General features: G+C 35.9%; 1 protein-coding gene across 1 annotated transcript; it reads left to right on the plus strand.

Moving 5' to 3' along the window:
* On the plus strand, positions 1-23,007 carry LOC111148383 (family with sequence similarity 174 member A). Its single transcript, XM_022504891.1, has 2 exons — positions 1-617; positions 22,869-23,007. The coding sequence occupies exons 1-2, from the start codon at positions 193-195 to the stop codon at positions 23,005-23,007; spliced, it is 564 nt and encodes a 187-aa protein (XP_022360599.1). The 5' UTR covers positions 1-192.
* The last annotated feature ends 1,273 nt before the right edge of the window (positions 23,008-24,280 follow it).

The following is a 24,280-nucleotide window of genomic DNA, read 5'->3' on the forward strand; positions in this document are numbered from 1 at the left end:
TGTACGAACTTCCGGTTGTCCGGGCAGCTGTCGCTGCCGCTGTCGCTGTTGCTGCCCCTGCCACCTGCCAGGGCCGGGCATCAGTTCAGGATTTGGTCACTTCTTCGTTTTCCACTGCGCCCATGGTTCCTCCTGGAGCCAGGGCGGCGGGCCCGGCGGCTCCCGCGTGGTGAGAGGGCGGTCGGGGGGACGATGAAGGTCCGGCACTGCAGCTCCTGTCTCAGCCACTTCTTGGCCTTCGCCCTCCTGCTGCTGCTATTGCTGCCAGGATTGGGAGGGCCTTTGGCTTTGCTGCTGAAGGCGGCCGAGGCCGCTCCGGACCGCGGGCAGCGGACCCCGCCACCCCTTCCCCAAGGCCCCACCGCGGCCCAGTCTCCCGGCCGCGTTCCGGCAGAAGCCGCAGGGCCGCGGGGCGCTGAGGGCGGCAATGGCAGTAGTCCCCGGGCGGGGCTTTCAGCAGACGACTCCGGAGGGAAGGCGGGGGAAGAAGACTCAGTGGGTGGGAGCCTTGCTGTGAGCCCCAACCCCGGCGACAAGCCTATGACCCAACGGGCCCTGACCGTGTTGATGGTGGTGAGCGGCGCCGTGCTGGTGTACTTCGTCGTCAGAACAGTCAGGTGAGGCAAAGCCTCTGTGAGCTTCCCTTGCAGACCTGAGATGGGCTCCCTGGTGACCTAGCAAGGCAGATTTCTGTGACCTGGCGTTGCACTTGCTTGCCCGCATTATCAGGGATGCCTGCCTGAGTGCGATTGTGATATTTGTCTTTAAAAGCCTGTGGTACCAATGGAAGAAGTTAAACCACCAAGTAGTTTCTTTCATTTATAAATTATAAATTTATACCTCACCTCCAAATCTCTTTACCTGGCTCAAAGGGCACCGTTTCCTTGAAGACAAAGCAATCTTGTATTGACCACACTATCTTCTACTACTTTTCTCTTTCTACTCTATATATTGTTGTGTACTTTGTCATTTTGCTTATCAGAATGCAAGCCTCCTAAGGATAGGATTCCTATTAATAGCACCTGTGAGACCTAGAGTTCTCTGTAAAATACTCTCACTTATTAGAAAATTAGCATTATTTATTAATAGTACTGCAGAAAGGCCTTGAGAATATTTTATAAAATTTTGTAAAATTAAAAATTTAAAAAATTTTAAGTTTATAAAATTAAAAAAAATTTTTTAATTTATAAAATTTTATAAAACTTATAGGAAAAGTTATTCCTTATGAGCATTTTCTCATATTGGTCTTTAATCTGCCATGTAAGTAATTAGATTATAATATATAAAGTTTACTACCTTCCACTGTTTTTGACCTGGAAAAAGTAACAACTTCCTGTGGTTCAGTCTAAGCCTGTACCCCATTAATCGGAAACATTTAGCACTCATTTTGCATGGCACGAAGAATTTCAGTGCAAAATGTTAACAATTGCATGATGAAATGGGAAACCTATACAGCAAAAGAATGACAAACATATTCAATTTTAATATTGGAGCAAATATTTAATACCTAACAAAACTAAATATATGACTTCAAATATACAAAATTTTGAATTTGTAAATGGATAAATTTGATATTTCACTTACCAAAAAGGCTTTATAAAATGAATTCATCTATAAATAATAGTTCTAAGTCATTCAAAAGTTTAAATTTACAAAATTAATCATTTTGAGCCTGTTCTTACTACAGAATGCTTGATTATGGAATTCTTTAAATTTCAGATTTGGAACATATATGATGACTTAAATGACACCTTTCACCTTACCTGTGAGGAAAATGACTCAGAGGAATAAAGTGATTTATCTGTTGTCCCATGTTGTCTGATAATCTTTTTTTTTTTTTTTTAAGACTTTATTTATTTATTTGACACAGAGACACAGCAAGAGAGGAAACACAAGCAAGGAGGAGTGGGAGAGGGAGAAGCAGCAGGCTTCCCTCCTGAGCAGGGAGCCTGATGCAGGGCTTGATCCCAGGACCCTGAGATCATAACCTGAGCTGAAGGCAGATAGATGCTTAACGACTGAGCCATGCAGGTGCCGCGAGGTCTAATATCTATGATGATAAATTCCAATGTTTTTGAATGTTTTTCCGTCCTTTTTCCCCCTTAACAAGAAGTCTAGGTCTGACATACGCTCAGCCTTTGGATTAAGTAGACCAGGTCATTATGTTGTTTAAGTACTAGGTTATGAATACAAGTAGATGATTGATTGCCACTTATTATTTTACTTAATGCCATATAAAGCAGAAAAGGAGTTATATAATCAAATTAATGACATTTATTACTGTTATCAGTCGCCTTCATTTGATACATTTTTTATTACTGAAGTAAAATTGTTTTATGACATCAATTATACTTAAATATTTCATGTAGTAAGATTGACTTGGAAGAAATCTATAATAAGATTATAGGGTTGAAAATCTATAATAAGGTTATTATTTAAGTGGCTTAGATGGTTACTATCTTTCTGAAGAGCTGACATAGAGCCAAGACATCACTATTTGAAGAATTCAACCAGGAAAAGAGCTGAGGGAGCACTGTTGAAGTAGTTTTCACCTCTTGTGGAGTTTTGGTGTAGTATTAAAAAAAATAAACACTAGTATTTGAGAAGACTATTAAAGTCTCCCTTTCCCGGGTTCATATGTATGTGAACCTGGATTTTATATATTTTGACCAAATAACATATTGCAAATGATCAAATGCGGGAAAAAATATGAACACCTGGCTGTTTTCCTTCTTCTATCTAGTTTTATTGGTTTAAGCCAGATATTAAAGGAATTTGAGAAAGTCTCTATCAGTGCCATTTTTCACCTTTTTCAGTCTTCTTTTTGACAAGTATATTTTTTGTAAAAAGTTATGTTAACATGTAATGGATTTATTATTTTAAATGATAAATATTATAAAGTTTCTTAGGTTTAATATATTAACTATTGATATGTGTAATCCACATACAAAATAAGTTCTCTGGAGTTTGGAATAATTTTTAAGAGTGTAAAGAAATCCTAAGACCAAAACATTTGAGAACCACTGGTGTAAAGAGTATTATTTAAGCTAGATACTATTGGTTCACAAAGCCAGCAAAACATGTTCATGTTCATAAAGTGTTAAAGACATAAAGAACATGTTCATAAAGTGTTAAAGACATAGCCACGATATGAGACTTTCTTCTTGATACAAAGATTAGAAGAAAATTGAAGGAGACATTATTTTTTTCACTGTTACTTAATGCTGTATCTATAGTTCCTTTAAAGATCCATAGTTCCCTGAATATTATGTTTCTTATACTTGTAAATTATGGGTCTGATAACTTTTTTTGGGATGATTCTTATCTTTTCATTTTGCTTCTACCTAGTTTATAATCTTACATATAAATGTTTATTGCCATTGATTTTCTGTCTTCATTTCTGTAAAGCTTGGAAGGGTACAGTCTTCAGTATGATTCCATTAGATGACACACTAACATATTGCATGTTAATAGCCAAATTCTGAACTTTGGCTAAGAAAAAATGCACATGATCAGTTTAACCAGCATCTAATATATTCATTTATTCGTTCTGAACCATTATCTGATATATGAACATTTAGTTCAAGTACTAAATTTAGGGTTGAAAATCTATAATAAGGTCATTATTTAAGTGGCTTAGATGGTTACTGTCTTTCTGAAGAGCTGACGTAGAGCCAAGACATCACTATTTGAAGAATTCAACCAAGAAAAGAGCTGAGGGAGTTACCTCAGAGGCTACCTGATGTTCCAGGCTTGATTGATGCTAACAGTGTTTGGGCAGTGTTCAGAATTCATATATTTGCTCCAAGATTATGGGATGAAAACTATTTATTTTGGTGAATGCCCATTTTGGCTCCCCACTTTGAAAGTACATCTAACAGCTTGCCAGCGTTGGTTTATTTGTGCCGGGGAGAAAGAATGGGCAAAAATCATTTCCCTAACTCTTGGGTAGTAACACTGAGAATATTTTATTTGTAAAATACTTGAACTCCATGAAACTTATAAGTTGTTTTGTTTTAATCTAATTCAATTATAATGAATATGTGACTGGAGATAATAATAATTCATTTTGAAGCTGAAAATATTCCAAAAAACAACTAGATTGTCTCAGAAATTGAAAAATATATATAAGGAAAAGAGTAGGCTTCCTAAGATTAAAATAGTCTCTATGAGAAAAGACTCCTTCTCTGTCTTATTCAGTACTATATCCTAAGTGCTGAACCTTATGTACAACATATGATAGGCACTGAATAAGTAGTTGTCTAATGAATGAGTATTCTTTTTTTAAATATTGTTATAGGTAGGTGGTAAGGATTTGGAAATTTAATGGTAATTGCTTCTTATTGATAGAACAAAGAGGAATGAAGATCTCAATTAATAATACTTAGATTTCCTTCCTCCCTGTAAGACATTCTTCTCACAGTAAAATCAATAAAGCAAGAAAAAAATGACAGGGTTATTATTTTTTTAGCAGATATTTGATTTTTAAATATTTTAAAAGCAATTTTGGTATAACTTTGTGAAGAATGGTCTTGCCTTAAAAACAAGGAATTAGTTATTTTTTCATGCTGTGGCAGTGATGCTTTTCAATACTGTATTCAGTATGGTGTATTAGGAGACCAAGACTTAGATTCCAGTCCCGACACTTTTCTCCTCTCTGATTTCAGCAAGTCACTTAACCTTTCTAGTTTAACATCTCTTGATGTGAAATGGGGAGGGGGAGTCTATTTTATACCATGAGATGAGCATGAAATTTAGTACACTAGCCTTCATTCAGGCAGTAAGTATTTATTCAGCTGCTCAGAACTGGGCATTGGGGATCCAATGTGAGCGAAATAGATGTTTCTGCCTCCATGACACTTACAGACTAGAGGAGCAGAGAGACACTAATCACACAATCAAATGGATAATAAAGAATGTGCAGGATCTCTGGAAAAGTAAAAAAAAGTCAGGTCCTATTAATACTTAATGTTGTACTTAATGTTGACAAATACCCAATACTAATTTAATTTTAATGGTTCCTGTACCTATAAGCTAAGACACTAAACTAGTTTTCTTTAAAAGAACCTTCCTTTGTAACTGAAACATTATTTTTGAAATTTTACTTATCATCATGCTATCTAACATTTGTTAGTTTTTTATGTACCAGATACAATGCCACGTACTTCATGGGCATTTTCCATTTTAATACCCGCCAAAAACCTTCAAAACAAATAATACTATTCTTGTAAAGTATTCAAGTATTACAAGTATTCCTGTAAAGGTAAAGAAATTGAGGTTAAATAATTTGTCCAAGTCAACAAAATAGGCCCTGGCAGAACTGCATTGAAATCCAGCCCTATCTGAATTTTTTTAACATGCCTATTTACTATACTGCTTTCTGTGATTACTTAAAGTCACCAATTTAAAGTGATACTGCACATAAGGATGACTAGCTTATTTTCAGACAAAAATCAAGTGAATATTATATGCACAGTACCTTTCTATTTAAAACAATGCTTTTTGTGAGTATTAAAAAAACCCAAATTTTATTTTTTAAAAAGTGAGTTAACCTTAGCATTTATTGATAGTGTATCTCTGCCAACCCGAAATAATTTAGCGTTCTACCTCAACCCCTACTTCCCTTTCCTCCGTCAGAGGCTTTCTTAATTTGCTAGACACAGTCAGGGAGTAGTGATATTTCACGGCAACTTCTATTAATCTGATCATACATATTTCTACCTCAGTTCCTCCTGGAGCAATTCATTATTGAATTAGGAATGTGGGATTGGTAATGATATCTTTTCCATCTGGTTGCTTAATAAGAATCTCCATTACAGAATTTATTTTCTTATACTCCCAGAGGACATATGGTTTCAGCACTACTTATAAAATCATAAGACATCAATAGAAATCACTCACTTTAGGCAAAAACAGGGAATACTTTGACTACTTAACATTTATGTATTTACTCACTGCCATTTATTCAGTAAATGCGCTTGAGTGATTACAGTGTGCTAGTGGTGGGCCCTGTGGTAAGAACCAGCGGTGCTCGAGAGGAGAAAAACCTTTGCCTTCTTGGAACTTACATTCTGTGTGTTAATACATCCTTGGAAAGTGGATTTTTCTCAACAAGTATAAATTGTCCTAGATTGCCATCATTTGTTTAGCAAAGTAAGATATATTGAATGTTTTATATAGAGACTCAGAGCTTGGAAATATATTTAACAACATTCTTAAAGAATTGATATTCTTTGTACAGATGCAACTTACCTTCCTTAACCATTTAGTCATACTCTTAAAATATTATGAAATGCTTATGTGGCTTTGTGGTGAAGTGCCAAAAGGTCACGGTGATTATGCATCAGTGCTATAAGCAGAATCATTGTGAAATGAAGTGGTTGGAGAAGATGCATAGAAACCCTATGAGGACAGAGGCTATTTACTTATTTTTTACCCAGGACTAAGCACAATGTTTGTACCTAGATATCTAGTAAATGAAGCAGGTTTGACCAGACAGAGAAAATAAATATTTAGGTAGGGAAAATAGTTACTAGGTTTTTCAAAAGAAATAACGTCCCTCATCCATTTCCTGTGTACTTTTCCTTTCCTACTTCCTTCTAATTAACATTAAAGGATTAGGTTACTGCTTGTATCACTCACTATTTTGGCTAAACACATGAAACAGTCCTAGATAACTTAAACTAAGGGGGATTTTTTTAATCCCAAAAAGTCAAAGAGTAACTGAAGAATTAGGTTTTGGTAATAGGTAGGAACTACAGCAGTTTAGGAGGTAAGAAACCAAAACAGAAGTTTCCACTATATAGATGTACAGTGGTTTTCAGTCTTTTTGTCTCTCAGTTCAGGAATTAAATTCCATGGAAGGAGAAATAAATTTTACTTACCTCTTGGCAGAGATGCTTGCAATCCTAATTATTACCTTACCAGACTGTGTTTATTGTGGTACAGATACTACCAATAAAGGAGTATGAATGTAAGCAGGAAAAGAATACACAGTTACCAAAAACAAGAGATGTTTACCTCCCTGATCCACCTTTGCTCCAGGTTTCAAGGAGGGATATAAATTATTCATACCCATCTTGCTAAATATATATATATATTTTTTAATACAGCAGTTTAAAGTACAAGTTCCTATGACTGGCTAAAAAGTGTACTGCAATTTGACCCTCAGTTGGTAGTCACTAATCACTGTCAAACAACCAAGTGTTCTTTATTCTACCAGAGGAGTCATTATTCTGAACAGTTTGGCTGCATTTGTTACTTATCATTTAATTCTTGAGTTATTTTTGCTGCCTTGACCTCTCTTTCATTATGCTGTTCTGATCCCATTTCAGTGTAGCCTGATGAGCAGATTCCCTGAGTTCTAATCGTAGCTTTACATGAGAGTGTAAATGCTGTATATCCTCATGTGAATTAAATGGCAGATCTAAGGTTCAGCCCAGGTTTTGTAAAATAGAGAAAACGATAGGATTTATCAGAAAGGATTGTTTCAAGAATCTATACAAAGTATTTAGCACAGTTCTTGGCACATAGTAACTGCTCAATGAATTTTAGTAGCGATAATGACTATTATTATTTTTTTTTCATTACTATTTTTTGATCTCTTCCACTGGTCTTGTCTCTTTTGTCCTGGAATAATCTTTTAAAGTGCTTTTAAAGCTTGTCTCTCCACTCTGTTTTTCTACATGTGATTATAGGACTTTCTCTATTTAAGCAGTGTTCATCAAGTATACAGTTTTAGGAGATAAAAGTAAGGGGGTTAATTTATTGGGGATATTGGGCCCAGAGCAACCCTTCCCAACTTTTTCATGTCATGCCACACTTAGAAATTGATATCCATGTGGGGTGAGTGTTTGATAGTATTTATCCTCTGTCTCTGTCCACTTTGGACAACCAAGGGCTAAGGGGTTTTTTGTTTTGTCACATCAGTAAATCATTTTGCATTTATGGTGCAGTTGTTGGGAGAATGTTTGTAACATGCTGAATGTGGACTATGCTAAGAAGTGGTTGGAGACGTTACTATGTTGGCTACCTTTAAATTCAGTCAAATTATTTCATGATAAGTTTGCATGACTATTATGTCACTTAATTAACTGTTCAGGGTATCATATAAGTTTGAGTGACATAACAGCCTGGGTATGGGAACTTAAAGGATAACTAAGAGGTTGTATTTTTTCCTCAAGGAGCTTAACATCTAGTGGAAGAGTATCACTACTTTTTGTGATAAGAAACTGAACTTTGAGCAATACAGTTGCAAGAAGTTAAGCTAGTTGGGGGAGGCTGGACAAAGCTATTTGGACAGTCAGTTAATACAGCAAAAACTATTAAATTTGTCTAGAAGCCTGGAATCTTTATTCCTAATCAACATGAATGATCTAAAAACTTTCTCTATAACTGAATCTACTTTTCAGTCGGCCTTTTCTCTTTGGATATGTTTTAGTCACTCTTAACAATTTTGGCTATGCTGTCAGGGAGAAGTATTGAATAGGAGGGGGGTGATGTACATTTAAGAATATAATATTGAAGTATATTCAAATGTTGGTAGTAGGAAAAGAGCCAATAGAAAAAGAAATATTGAAATTAAAGGAAAGGAAGGTCCTTGAGAAGACATGGAAAGAAGGAATCTAAAAGAATCCTATGTAGTAGGAATAACATGGGTGAGAGGGGAGAGTTATCTTCCATTGCAGAGATATCCTTTCATTTGCTTCTCTGGTTGCTACAGTCTGGTTTCTACTTCTACTATTCTAAGTCTTTTTTTTTTTTTTAATTTGAGAGAGAAAGTGAGAGGGAGAGAGCTTGAGTGGTGTGGATAGGAACAAAGGGAAAGGAAGAAACAGTGCTGGGCTTGATCGCAGGACCCTGGGGTCATGACCTGAGCCAAAGGTAGACGCTTAACCGACTGAGCCACCCAGGCTGCCCTCCACTTCTGCTGTTCTGAAAGTGCCCTAGCAGGAGATAGTTAATAACTTTATCACATCAGTTTAATGGACACTTTCTTATCTTTCCTGTAGCATTTGATATTTTATCATTTCTTTCAGCTTCTGATTTTCTTAACTCTTCCAGTATTTATTCTCCATGTTATCCATGAACTTCTTTCTCCACAGACCCTTCTTCCTATTACTAGCGTTTTTTTTTATACCTCTGACCTCCTGGAGAACGGAATCTGCATCTTACTCATCTTTGGTCCCTAAAAGCCTCTGCCCTGTTTCTAGAAGACAAATATTTATTAAATGTTTGTGGAGGAGAATGACTTTCACCTCTTCTATATTTGGGTATTCTCTGGGTGCTTTCCTTAACCCTGCAGCTTGACTGCCCATGTGTTCTGAGTGTTCCATCCAAAATTCACTTCTTTAATAACCACCTCTAAGCTATTGATTCCTTTCTTAGTTTCCATCACTTATGTCCAGCCAACTTTTACTGGAAATATGATTCAAACTCATAAAGTTCAAATGAAACCATCATTTTTGTCCCCAAACTTTCCCTGCACTGTTCTGTAAAGGTAAATGGTATCACCATATACCTGGTTTCTTGAACTGGAATCCTGAGCCACCCCAAGTCTCCCTTTTGTTTACTCTTTGCATCCACTCAATGGATGTGAAACGAAAATGAAAATACAGTTTCATTTTGTAAATAGTTCTTGACCACAGTTACCACTTGGCTAGCTCTGTTGATACCATATTCCTTTAGGATCACATCATTTGGCTACTCTGTTACCATCCTAAGTTATTTCTTCACCCCGAAGCCTGTCTCCCTTTCAACTAAATAGCTAGTCTTCCTTCTGAAATGTAAATCTGATCATGCTTACACTTGTGCTTTATGGCTGTACAGTATGGTAGTCAACTAGCTACATGTGACCTTTTAAAAACTCCAGTACATTAAAATTGAATTCAGCTTGTTAGATGCACTAGCAACATTTTAAGAGCTCTCTAAACACATGAGTCTCCTGGCTGTCTATCATATTGGACTGCATAGTATAGAATATTTCCATTATCACAGAAAGTTCTATTGGGAAGTGTTATTCTATGGCATCTGATGGGATGAAGTTCATATTACGTAGCCTAACATTTAAGGTCCTCCTCAGTCTAACTTTTTTTCATAATTTTCCATGTTTATTTTGTTCTAGTCTCAAGTGTGCTATATTTTTATGGAAGTGCATTTTTCAAACAGAGAGTTTACATGTGTTTATCAAATCCTAGATGTCTTTGAAGGTAAAAATAAAACATCAGCTATATCAAAAAACCTCTGTGGTCCCAGAAGACTTTGTTGTCTTGGTCCATTCAGGGTGCTATAACAAAAGTACCACAGACTAGATGGCTTATAAACAATAGACATTTTCTTCTCACAGTTCTTGGGTCAAAAAGTCCATCATCATGATACTGACGGATATAGTGACTGGTGACAGCTTACTTTTTGATTCATAAACAGTGCTTCCAGCTGTAACCACATGTGGTGGAAAGGCTGGGGGACTTTCTGGGGCTGCTTTTATAAGGGCACTAATCCCATTTATGAGGACTCCACTTTCATGACCTAATCACCTCCCAAAGACCCATCCTCCTAATGCAATTACCTTGGGGGTTAGGTTTCAACATGAGTTTTGGAGGTACACAAATACTCAGGCATAGCACCAGTATAATGGCAGTATTTCCAGTAAACTGTAATAGTTGGTTCACTTGTCTGCCCTCTGTACACTATTTATTCCTTAGACCTTTTTCTAAAATAGTTATTCAAATGTTTCCTAAATAAATAGCTGAAGGAAATAGGAAGAATGTATGGAAAAACTAAAGCAAAGCATGGAAGTGAAGATCAGAAATGTGAGGTAGTTGTTGCAATGGGTATTAACATCAACTCTGTAATAATCCAGTTATTTTAATTTACTTCACATACTTTCTATATTTGAAGAGCTGTGGACTCATGATCTGTGGTTCTCCAGAAACATCAACTGGGAGTGTTTAAAATACATAAATATGATGCATATATTTACCCAAGATAATATGCATTATGGTTATCTAAGATAACTGCAGTCATCGGGATGAATTGTAGTAACTGGGAGATGCATTTGCTGGTAACTAAAAAGGTTGGATTTGGGACAAACAGGGGAAACTTGATTGAGATGCCTCTGGTTAGTTACTACAGAGTTTTCCTGAAAGTGAAATAATCAACAAATGTGAGTTTTGAAACTTTAGTACTAATATTCAGATGGTATATATAAGCACACTTCACTAGTATACTTGGGCCAGTTGTTAAAGCCAGTATCCGTCTTGATTAGTTGATTTTTATGTCTTGCAGTTGTTAAATAGCTAAATATCTAGTTGTTAAATAGTTAAATATCTTGAATACCTCTTCAAAGTTTGAGTTGTTTTATCATGATCTCCATTGCCCATGTTTGTATCTATCTTTTATATTACAACATTTGCCTTTAATTTTATTTTTGGTAAAGAAACTCTCAAATCTATATTTTTAAAATTACTTATGCTCTGTCTTTTCTCAAGCATGAGAAATAAAATAAAAAGCTAAAATTGGGTTAAAAGGTATCTTGATAAGTTACATTGCTCAGTATGATATAAAATAGCATGAAAAATACTTCAGTCATAAATTTGGAATCTTAAAGTCATTTTCTTAAGAAATCATCTAGGGTTTTCCTAGTCATTTCTCAGAGATCTTTACTGTTATTTTCTTTAATACAATTTTTTTTTCCTGTAATAAAAAGTAGGCAGAGACTTGACAATTCTCAGAATAACATGAAGATACAGAGTCTTCTTAGGAGATTTTGGTTGGCACATAATGTTATTCCTTCTTTGTAGCCAAATTGTGTTGTTTTTCTAAAGTAAAAAATATTAAAATATACCTTGGTTTGTCTCTAGTTGATATTGTAATTTTCTTTATTCACTGATTTTCTCAGTAATATGACAAAAGATTGAAAAGATAAAAAATAAACTTCCTGTACTAGTTAATTTACATACAGATGTGTTCATGTGTACTATCCCACGTAGGCTTATATTCCTCTAGTTAATGTGATAGTTTTAACCTTCTTTTATTACCCAAGTCTGTAAATGTCAATTCATGTTAGCAACATACTACATTCTGAATATTTATAACCTTATGTTATTATGTATACACTTTTTCTTTTTATTAGGCATAATAGACACACACCTTTAATTTATATGGGCTTATACAGAACTTTTATAAAGTTTTTTTTTTAAAACATGTTACTCTATTCTCACCTCTGAGGTAGATGATTTTATAGACATTGGAATGGATGTGAGAATCTGAATATTTTAATCAGGACAATATAGGTTATGCTGAGGCAATAAACTATCTCAGTCTCAGTGGCTTAATACAGTAAAAGTTTATTTCTCCTTTAGAAAATTCAGCTGCAGGCTTGGGTTGTCAGCAGTTCAGCTGACCTTGATTTTAGGATTTTACCATTTCAGCCTAAGCCCTCCACAGTTGTCAGAGCTTGGCAAAAGAGACTAAAGAATGTACAAGAGCTCTTGACTGGTTTAGCCTAGAAAGGAGCCTAAACTGTATGAAGAGCTGGAAAGTAAGAGGGAGTGGCTTCTAGTTTTTACTTTCTTAATAAAAGTTAAGTAATTTAGTAATTTAGGGCTACTGTGACCCGTTATTTCCTTTACTATGTATGCCTTGCAGCCTCTCCATGAGCTACTCTCCATCACAGCTTCAAATTGTCTCATGTTCTTGTTTGCACCTATGTGCATGTGTTTTCTTCTACATTGATTTCCTATGGTATATATTCTAATTGGCTTATCTTTGTAGACTAGGCCACATCATCCGTCATCATCCAATCTAGAGACTGACAAACCTTAGAAAAAGTGCCTATCAGAGGGTCATGTTAGTTGTGGGTTGAGAGTAGGGGGTTCTGCACTGTAGAACACACCATTAACTGCTGTTAGCCATTCAAAAGAGCTTGTAGGCAAAGTAATTTTTCTTAGAGAGGCTAGGGCTAGCGGACATGACAGGTCCCATGATGGGAGGCTTTGTGCATTGTTCTAATGTTGAAGTCTTATCTTTTTTAGTGGTAGAGATCAGCTACACTTTGACTGAAACACCTAGGACTTCAAAGAGTCCAGTTTAAAAACAGTTGTGTTCATGAATTTGGGCTGCTGAATCTCTGAGGAGAGAAAAAAATGAAAAGGTTATGATCTAGATGGAGATGAGACTACTGGGTTACTGAAAAGAAAAGTGTAGAATGAAACTGAAAAGTTTTAGTGGACTTTTTTTGTGGCACTGTATTATTTTATTGAAAACTGCAAAGAAAAAAAAAGTGATTATTCAGAATGGGGGGATTGGTAATAAAACCTGCCTAGAAGATTCTTAAAAAGAAGAAAGTTAGAAGCAAATACATATTTGAGTGGTGAAAGTTTGGCAACCTAACTCAGAGAAGCTAAAATGCTAAGTGTCCTGATCAGTTAGGAAGTTTTTACCTATAAGTAATGCAATCTCCCATTAAAAGTGACTTTAACGTAGGACATAATTTGTTGTTGTTATTTACTTATGAATATGGGCAGGCTCAGAGTTGGTTCAGTGATTTTGTAAGATTATCAAGAATTATTTTTTTTTTTCCATCCTTTCCCTCTATAAGATGGCTACCTCAGTTTTAAAGAGTTTGTTTCCACAAAGTAGTGTCTCAAACAGGAAAGAAGAAGGGGCCCTGAAAAGAGGCCTTCTCTTCCTATGTTCTTTTTTTTTTTTAATCAGGGAGAAAAATCTTTCCCAGAAACCGCACTGCTAGGGTCATACCATTCTGTCTCATTTGTGTAGACTGCTTTTTCTGTTCAGCCCTAGACAATGACTGGCAAAAGGAAAATTATATTTTCATGATTGGTTTACACCAATTCTTACGATCATTATGTATCTCTTAGGGCTGGGCCCAGTGGCTCTCTAAACAAAATCACCATACTGATAAAACAGAATACGGTTTCCTTTCAGATAAACAAAAAGCATATTCTGCTGCTGTGATCAAAACTTAGAGATGGTTAATCAGAACATAAATGCACTCGTTAACGCAAGTAACTGCAGGTTACTACTTTTTACTATGAAAGAATGAACCAGAAACTGCAGTTCACTAAAATAATGTATTCATTTTGGTGTAACGTAAGATCGTTGTATTGGGGATCAGAAGACTGTTTTGGTAGCTGATTTCGTGACCTCAGTTAAAATTATTTCGATTCATTAGGAAGACAGTTTTGCTTGATGTTTAAGATCCCAGACTTAGGAGTCAAGTGTCTGTGTTGAATCCTAGCTCTACCATTTACTATTTCAAGTTTAATGTTTTTTCTAAGCCCTGCCTTTCTATGTTAAAATGAAGGTTTTTATAGGATGGTTGTGAGGATTGTATCAGGTAATGCTTGTAAGCTGCTTGTCTTAGTGCCTGACATATGAGCACACCAGGTAAAAATTAACATTATTAGTAATTTCATATGTCTAGAGTAGCATTTGTAATATAGTTCGGGGGTTTTGCTGTATTTTTTGGACACCTCTTCACATACTCTGTGTATGTAGTGTTTTATATGTAGACGTAGGTCTGACATGGTTAGAGATAAGGTGGGATATGGGGAGATTGTACGAGAAATCTCCTGTGAGCAATGGTTGATCATAGAGTAGGAGGTGAGGTAGAATGAACTTTGGAAATGCTGATTTGTAAATAGGAATTTAAAGTTGGTTGGTAGGGGTGCCTGGGTGGCTCAGTTGGTTAAGCATCTTCCTTTGGCTCAGGTCATGATCCCAGAGTCCTGGGATCGAGCCCCACGTCAGGCTCCCTGCTCAGCAGGGAGCCTGCTTCTCCCTCTCCCTCTGCCTACCTATACTCCTGCTTGTGCTCTCTCTCCCTCTTTCTCTCTGTCAAATAAATAAATAAAATCTGAAAAATAAAAAAGTAAATAAAGGTGGTTGGGAAATAATTCCATGCTGAATTATTAGAAGTGTAGGTCAGAAGAATTATCAAGCCTTATATCCTAAGCTTTAGTACCTGAAAATAATACTAGGAAATCCATGAAAAAAACCAAGGTGAGAGGTGAACAAGGGGGTTATGTGCTCTGCACTCTCCTACAGGACACTTCCTAGCTAAGTTATATAATACTTATTTAGGATTTACTTCACCTGTGGCTGTCTACCAGTATACCATCAAATAGAAGACAAGTCTAAACACAGGAATTGATTGTTATGTACTGAATTATAGGGAACTGGATGAGAAGAGGGATCTATCAGAGAAAACAACATTGTAGTATTCCTAAACATAAATGAACATGCATTTGATTTTTTTTTTTTTCCAAAGTTTTGGGTGTTAGCAATGAACATTTACTGGAGATGAACAGTGGCAGGATACCTTGTTGGGACAGTCTTCTTTTTAGTGCTGCACTTAGTCAAGGTCATGATAGTGACAGAGCTTGTTAGCTGATGGGCCAGTAGAGAGGACCGAAGAATAATTATGAAAACAAGCCAAAGGAATTTTAAAAAAGCACAGTAGCCTGAGAATTTCAACATGGGATCAACAGCTCCTGAGAGCATTACTGTTTTACGTCAAAGTGGAAAAGCCATAATAATCTTGAGACATCAAAAGGAGTAGAATTAACTCATTTATCCTGTATGGTAAGGCAGTGATATCTTTAGCATTGCATATAGTTACATTCAAATGCCGAGAATTTAAAAGAAGGCCAAAAAAAGGTCCCTTTGGCTTTTGAATGGATAAACTTCAATTATTTAGAGTGTAAATGAAGTATAACTACATTTTACAACATGGTAATTGTATACGCAAAAGATAAAAATGAAACTACTCAGAACAGGATGCAGGTTGAATATAGTTGGTTCTAATTTGGATATGAGAATCACCTAGGCTTGACTTAAACATACTAAATGAGTATCTGAGAAGTCCTGGAGTGAGTGCATGTTTAATATGTTTAATTATTCTAGTCCTTTTTTTTTCTGTCCTGAGCCAGAAGGATGTTATCCATATTATGATTTAAAAATTGTGATGAATTGTGGAACACTACATCTGAAGCTAGTGATGTGTTGGCTAATTGAATTTAAATTTTAAAAAATTTAAAAAAAATTGGCTAGCTCCTATAGGTTTTGCTGTGGTGTATTTTTGGAGATGATGTTCTTTTCATCCTTCTCTTATCCCAGGGGTGATATTAACATAAAAATTGTAGGTTTTGTTGTTATACATAGAAAACACAATATATATTGTCAATCCATATATTTTAGTTAGTTCATTTAATAGATAGTAGGCATCTGCTTTATGCCATTCCCTGTGTACTGGGAGTATAGTGGTGAGCAAAAACACCTGCTCCCATGAAACTAAGTCTAGTAGGAAAGACAAATAGGTTACACAAAAAAGTATGCAAGTGTATCATTAATAAGTACTTTGAAGGAGATGTACAGGGGTGCTATGGAAACCAATATTAGGTGTTTATTTGTAACCTAGCCAGGTGGATTAGGGAAACTTCTCTAAGGAAGCTGGAGCTGAAAGGTGAATAGGAATTTACACGGCAATTGCATGGTGTGTGGGGAAAAGTATGAGGCCAATGACAGAGAACACATGGCCATTATAAGGGAACACAAGTTAGAAGTCTTTGTGGCTGGAGTGCAGAAGGTGAAGCAGAATATAGAGTAAACAGCAAGGTGAGGCTAGCAAGGTAAGTATGAGCCATCCTATGTTGAACTTTATAGGCCGTATTACACAATTGTTACTCCTGAACAATAGGAAACCATTGGAGATTTTAGAGGATGGAGGGGAGGTTAGTGGGTGACCAGAGCAGATAGAGGTACACAGGTATTAAGCTGTATCAAGTCCAGGTGATTGATAATAGCAGTGATGAATACTTGAAGTGAATTTGAATGATTCTCAGGAAGTACAATCAATAGGACTTTGTGATTGTGACAGCCCCGGAGATATACTGATCAGACTTCCCTTTTAAGAGACCCTGCTGCAGGAAACATAGTTGACTGACAGCCTCCAGCTGTCACAGCTGTGGATCCATAATTGTATCCATGCCAGGGCCATAATTCTTAGGCCTTTTCCGGCCAGTGACTGAGAGTGGCCAAACCTGGCCATCCTGATTAACAGAGGACTCCTTCCTCTAATGGGTAATCTTTCTTTGCCTAAGGACATCCCATTGGCTGGTCAAAACTTTCTCAGAACCGCATTGTAGTCTATTGCTCTTCCTACCCAACCATTCTTTCTTTCCACTCTTTCACAGGCCTTAGGCCTGCATTAACCTTCATAGGATCTCCTCTTCTCCTTTCCCTCCCTCTATATTTGGAGACCTTCCTGCTAATAAATCCCCTATGATCTATCAGTTTGCCAGGGTTTCCTGCTGTAACTGGTGACTCAAACAACAAAAATTTTTTACTTCGCAGTTTTAGAGGCTAGATAACTGAAATCAAGATATTGGCAGGCTTGGTTCCTTCTGAATACTGTGAGGGAATGTTCTGGACTGAATGTTTATGTCCTACCACGTTCATATGTGACTGTATTTAAAGACAGGACTTACAAGAAATGATAAAAGTCACATGAGGCCATAAGGGCAGTGCCCTCATTCAGTAGGGCTGATGCATCTTATAAGAAAAGGAAGAGATACCAGAGCTCTCTCCCTACACACACAAAGAAGAGGTCAAGTGAGCACATGTGAAATGGCAGCTGCCTACAAGCCAAGAGAAGCCTCAGAATGAAACCTGGTACCTTGATCTTAGACTTTCTAACCTCCAATATATTGACAAATACCTTTCTGTTGTTTAAGCAATCAATTTTATGGCATTTTGTTATGGCAGCCTGAGCAGACTAATAAACAGAAAGTTCTGTTCAAATTTCTCTCCTTGGCATGAAGATGGCCATCTTCTTCTCCACTTGGTATTCGTTCTATATGTGTGTCTGTCTGAAAACTTTCTTCTTTTCCTTTTTTTTCCCCAACATCATGCTGGATTAGAACCCATTCTGATGACTTTATATTATCTTGATTGACTGTTAAGACTTTATCTTGAAATAAAGTCATAGTCTGAGGAGCTAGGGGTTGGGATTTCAGCATATGAATTTGAATAGTTCAGCCCATAACATAATCTTATTTCTTACTGGTTTCTGCTTCTTGAAGAACTTGAAATGACAACTGATGGATTGGGTTTTGGCAATGGGGAATGAAGATGAGAGAGGTATCAGATTAAAGTATTTTATATATACGTATTCAGTTGAGTTGGATTTCTTGATAAATCGTAGACAACTAAAATTGTGGCTCACTAATTTTTATTTGTATTATGTTATAATGGCAAAGTAATTGTTTCAAAATCATTCTTGATCAATATTTTATTGTTTTCCCATAAATAGCTAAGACAAAACTTTTTTATCAGTAGTTATACTTTTAGTTATTAAGAATTATTCTGCTTTATCATTATGCCTCTCAGATAGGAGAATGTATGTATATAAAATACCCAGTAAATAATATATTCCTCAGTTTAGTTTTGAATGTGCTGTAGAAATTAAGGAGTTAAGGAAATTAAGGAGTATTACTTAAATCTTTCCATACTTAATACCCTATAGGCTTTCATTTAAAAGAAAGGAAAAAGAATAAAACCAGATGGGCACAGCAAGTTCTATTGATCAGTTTTCTCTCTTTCATAGAGTAGTAAAATGAAATGGAGTTTTATTCTGTTGTGTTTATTTTATGTGGCCTCATACATTTTTACATAAAATTTTATCAAGCTTACTTTAGCAGTTCAGTTTTATTTTTGTACTGTAGCTTTTACATGCTATTTAAACAGAAATAATTCTTACCAACCTGAGCATAATGGAACATTGAGGAATCTACAACTATATTAGAGAGCTATTTGAATGATAACGTGATTATTTGCAATGGATCTGATCAAGATCATTTACCTGTGCATGCCATGTGATGAGTGAATATCACTCAGTATAATCAACCCTATTAGTTATTTTCTTTTGCCCTTTTAATCTTCCATATTTTCCTCTACACATTTATAAAGTCCCTACTTTTTTGTTAAGAGTCAATAAAATTTGTTCCCATACTGCAGTATGCATTTACTATGTCTAAGAGAAAAGTGTCATATCTATAATTATATGTGTATAATTGTCAACACACATAGACAAGATTGTCTGTCATGAACTTACTGAAAGCATTCATTTGTGAGAAAAGAACTATAGCTGTTAAAATTGTGTGAATTTTAAAAGCCCTCTTATACCTTTGTATAAAAAAACAAGGCACACTGAATATTAAAAAAAGAGTAGTCTTTTTACTTAAAATTTCAGTATAGTTTTATTTTATGTTTGTATTTTATGTTTAATATTTATTATTTTAAGTAGATAGTTCATTGAATCAGCTCAGTAATTTTGAAGCTTTACAGATGTTTTTGACCCTCCCTGAGAAAAATCACTGCATATGTATATATGTGATGTTTTTATACTCAAGTTGCTGTCACAATCGTGTAGCCATCAGTGCTTAGATCTTTGGATTTAGGGAACTTTTTTTTTTTTTTAGAAATTGCATTTCAACTTTAAATTCTATTTAACAATATACAGTTGTTTTTTTTTTTTTTTCAAAGATTTTATTTATTTATTTGACAGACAGAGATCACAAGTAGGCAGAGAAGCAGACAGATAGAGAGAGGTGGAAGCAGGCTTCCTGCAGAGCACAGAGCCCGATGTGGGGCTCGATCCCAGGACACCAGGACCATGACCTGAGCCGAAGGCAGAGGCCTTAACCCACTGAGCCACCCAGGTGCCCCTTGTTGTTTTTTTTTTACTTGACTTATTCTTGTATGAATTAGTAACATTTACTAAAATGCTGACTTCATTTAAATTGAACTGCATTCCCCCACTTACTTGGTGCCTAACAGTCTACTTTCTGTGTATATGAAATGGGTTCTTGTTTTTAAAGAACTTAGGAAGCTCTTTATGTTTAGAAGATACTATTTTATATGAATGATTAAAGGGGAGTGCAAGCTAGAATAACAAAGTGCTCAAACCGATACAGTCAAACGTTTACACTATACAAAGATAGAGAAAACAGCATTGCTTGCCAGATTAGCCACTCATTGAAAGATTGGGAATTCATTCAAGAGAGGATGAAGACCTTGGGAGTGAAGAAGAATGTCAGCTGAGATAAAATTGCAACAGTCCTTAAGGTCTATATTTGTATCCTTCTCTTTTTTAAGCCTTGCCAGAGTATCCTGTGACTGGCAATGACTAGGATATTGACAGATTGACTACTTGGGATATATGACCTGGAAGGATCTTGTTTTTTCTGAAAATAAGTCACATGACATTAATTTCTTCTTTGTTTACTGAAAATGAGAGAATGTTTGAAAAGCCATATATGGTGTAGAAACTTGAGTGGAAACCTGGCAAAAGGGAAGAGGAGAAATTCTAACTCTGGATATCCTAACTTAGACTGCCAAGTGGCTTTACTCACTCTTGTGTATTAACTTTTTTAAACCAAAGGAATGCTTGAAGATGTTATTCAGTTATGTGGCTCAAAAGGACTAATAATGAACTGTAATTCCCCAGACCTTTTTATTCCTTCTTCCTGGGTCAGTATTTTTCTTAGTTTTTCTGTGAATTACTTTCAGAAGTAATTCTTTTTTTTTTTTTTTAAGATTTTATTTATTTATTTGACAGAGATCACAAGTAGGCAGAGAGGCAGGCAGAGAGAGGGAGGAAGCAGGCTCCCTTCTGAGCAGAGACCCTGATGTGGGGCTCGATCCCAGGACCCTGAGATCATGACCTGAGCTGAAGGCAGAGGCTTTAACCCACTGAGCCACCCAGGCGCCCCATTTCAGAAGTAATTCTGTTGTGTTTATTTTCTGTGGCCTCATACATTTTTACGTAAAATTACATTTTACATAAAATTTTACATAAAATTTTTACATAAAATCACAGGTTGGTACACTGTGACCCATCAGCCAGATCTGGTTCACTGACCTATTTTTTTAAGACCTATGAACCAAGAATTTTTTTTTTTTACATTTTTGAAGGATTATGAAGAACTAAACTAACAACAAAAAATTAAGGTGACTATGTGTGGCAAGAAGCCATATGTGATCTGTAAGTCTACAATATTTATATTTGATGTTTTGCAGAAAAAGTTTAGATTTTTGATCTACATAGGGTGTGTGTGTCAATGTGCGCACACACACATACATACAAACATGCACACATATATGTCCTTGTTAATATAGCAACCTAAACATTTAAGTTCTCACTATATAAAGACTGGCTTATACTTCTTATTGCCTTTTTTTAAGTCTTAACATTAGTATTAACTCTTATGTAACTCTGGTTACATTTGTAGTTTTAAATACTGTACTTAAACCTCTTGTTTCCTGTCCCATCACCTTTGGGTAGACATATAGATAGATCTATAGGCAGTGGCAGGTGGAAGCTTTTCTTGGGTTTTATCCAGGCTTAGTATAATTTTCTAAATTTTCACCATTGAGACCAGGTGCTTCACACTCAGAAGCTAGCACAATGCCTGATGCTTAATAAAATTCAAATATCTCTTGAGCAAATGTTTGTGTATATCTGTGTATTACGTGTATGTATGTGTGGGACAGTTTTTCTCCCAGGGGATTCCCATAGTCACATTTGCAGAAACTTGTATAGATAGCTCTTCAGAGTTGGCCCGGTAGTCATGGTATTTGTTATCACACTGTTACATCAAATAAAGTGACCCAGAAACATACATTTAAGTAAATTTTCATGTTGTCACTTACTGAAATATCCTCTATTTTGTTCTTAATCTCCCATAGATATTTGTGTAAAACATGTTTTCTTGTGTGTGGATTTGAGGTTATTTCATTGGAGGTAACTTAGGCACTAATTATAGGGTAGGATTTGGAGCACTGAGCTAGAATATGATATCACTCAGACCCTGAATGAATATTTAAAGAACATCTGAATCAGACACTGCTACAGAGTAGTAATAGAGTGGTGAACAAGACATGCATAATTGCCCTCATGGAACTTGGTGGGAGAGAGGCAGATGAACACTCAAATAACCATTACATAAGCAAATGTAAATGCAGATTGAGGTGAACACTTTGAAGGAAAAAAATCAAGTTATTTGAGTTCTCTAGAGCAGTGGTTCTGAAACTTTAGCATGCATCTTACTGATGAGAAGTGTGTGTTAAAACATGAGTTTGTGGGCCTCAAGGTCAAAGTTTGTCATTTACTAGGTCTGAGTGGGCATGAGGATTTGCATTTCTAAAAAATTATTGGTTGATAGTGATTCTGCTGATCCAGGAAACCACACTTCAGGAACCACTGATCGTGGTTTTCAGCACATTGGAATAACTTGTAGAACTTCAACAAAATATTGATGCTTAGTTCCTTTTCTTTGGAAACTCTGAACTAATTATGTGGAAATAAGGACTAAGTATGAAGCTTTTTAACATACCCAGGGTGATTCTGACGTGCAGCCGGGTTTGTAAGCTACTTCGTGCAGAATTTGAACATGCATATACATAATAGGTTTCTTAGTGGGGCAGAAAGTACCAAATCTTGCACAATAGTAAGAAGGCATGAGGAAGGTAGGGAAAAGGCTGGAATAGAAGGCTTTCATAAGTATATGGTACCTTAAGGATTTATCTGTCCATACCATAAGCTGCTAGAGAAGAGAACAGGTCAGACAGAAAAAGTGGTACAAGACAAGTAGGATAGATTTTGTTTCATAAATAACCCTAGATAGTAAATTGTTTACATTTCTGAAATGCAGTCATTCTGATACTGAGTGCCTCTGATGTCAGCAACCGAGGGATTATTTTGTAGTTTATAAATAAATATAAAGTAAGGATCATCAATGCCATATTCAAATAATTTTTATTGATCAATATGTTCCGTTTAATAGGATGAGAAGAAGAAACCGAAAGACCAGGAGATACGGAGTTTTGGACACTAACATAGAAAACATGGAGTTGACGCCTTTAGAACAAGATGATGAGGATGATGATAACACTTTGTTTGATGCCAATCATCCTCGAAGGTAAGTAACTGTTGGGCAGTTTCATTCCATGAATTAGGGAGGCAAATCCTGGATAACTAAATTGAAAAAATAAAGTAAAAAAATACAGTATTTCATTTAGCAGTTTTTATCGTAACAGATTTTATTCAGTTCTATTTCATGATGTTCTTTGTGCTACCCAACCAATAGTTCACTTGTATATTGCTTTGCTGAAATAGGTTTAAGTAATAGAATACCATTCCAAAAAGAAATCTGTGTTAATAGATCCCCTTGGAGAGCTTTGTCCTTTTAACTGCTCAAAGTAACTCAAAGTAATATGTAGTAAGTCTTACATGTGTGTGAGAGAGAGGGAGAAAGAAATATTAGTAAAATTGGTTTTCTTTTTGCATTCTGAAGATATTTTGATTTTAGTATGTGCTCTTTTATTTGTAAATCATACTTTCACTCAAAATTGTGGGAATGATGGTCTGCTAGTTTTGCTGTGGTATCTATTCCCAGATCTGTTCTTGCTGAGTGTTAAGACCCTTCCTAAGAGATTTGTATAAGCAAAATTACATGGTTATAGACTTAGTTTCAAAGCAAATGGAATAAGGAAAGGAGGTAGTAAAGATTCCACTCAGTAGGGAAAGACATGTTGGAATACAAGGGAGACTATTTGGCTAAAGGAAAACTGGAGTCCACAATCAAGTACAAGAAGTACCATGAGTACAGAAATCTTGGATTTTTATACATGCAAGGTTGGGAGGATCAGCTCTGGTAGGACATAGGGATATGCAAGCTTTTGTTGTTGTTGTTGTTTGTATTTGAGGGAAATATGTAGAGTTTTACAGTCTGCTAAAGAGTTTGGTATTACCCTGCTCTTTTTGGAGAACCATTGGTATTGTTTATGTGGAGTGTATGTAATCAGATAATCAGATTTGTGTTGTGGAATAATACTTCTTGTATTAGTGGAAGTTGGCCTAGAAAGATGAAGGATGAAGAGAGACAGACCAGGGAATGTAGGAGGCACATAAAGAAGGGAATGATTTCCATGAGATATAATTACCTATAGTTATCTTTTATTTTGCAGCATGCATCATCACAGATATTTCTCCAGTACTTATCCCTCTCTTATGCCCCACTTTTCATGAATTTGTATTCTATTAAGGAGCTAGACATTAATTAGGGTTACATGAACAAAGTATAAGGTGATATGAGAACTTGTAGTGGTGACATAGAACAAATAACCAAAAACTAATGGTCCAGAGAAGCCTCTTGGATATGATATGTTAATTGAGACCTGAAAAAAATGAGTAAAA

The sequence above is a fragment of the Enhydra lutris genome, unplaced genomic scaffold (assembly GCF_002288905.1).
Source record: "Enhydra lutris kenyoni isolate GAN:26980312 unplaced genomic scaffold, ASM228890v2 scaffoldscaffold19, whole genome shotgun sequence".
NCBI lineage: Eukaryota > Metazoa > Chordata > Mammalia > Carnivora > Mustelidae > Enhydra > Enhydra lutris.

Excerpts from the sequence above, each read along its gene's own strand:
- LOC111148383 (XM_022504891.1), top strand. The coding sequence starts at position 193 with ATGAAGGTCCGGCACTGCAGCTCCTGTCTCAGCCACTTCTTGGCCTTC. Across the intron at positions 618-22,868 it reads TTCGTCGTCAGAACAGTCAG|GATGAGAAGAAGAAACCGAA; the intron begins GTGAGGCAAAGC and ends TCCGTTTAATAG.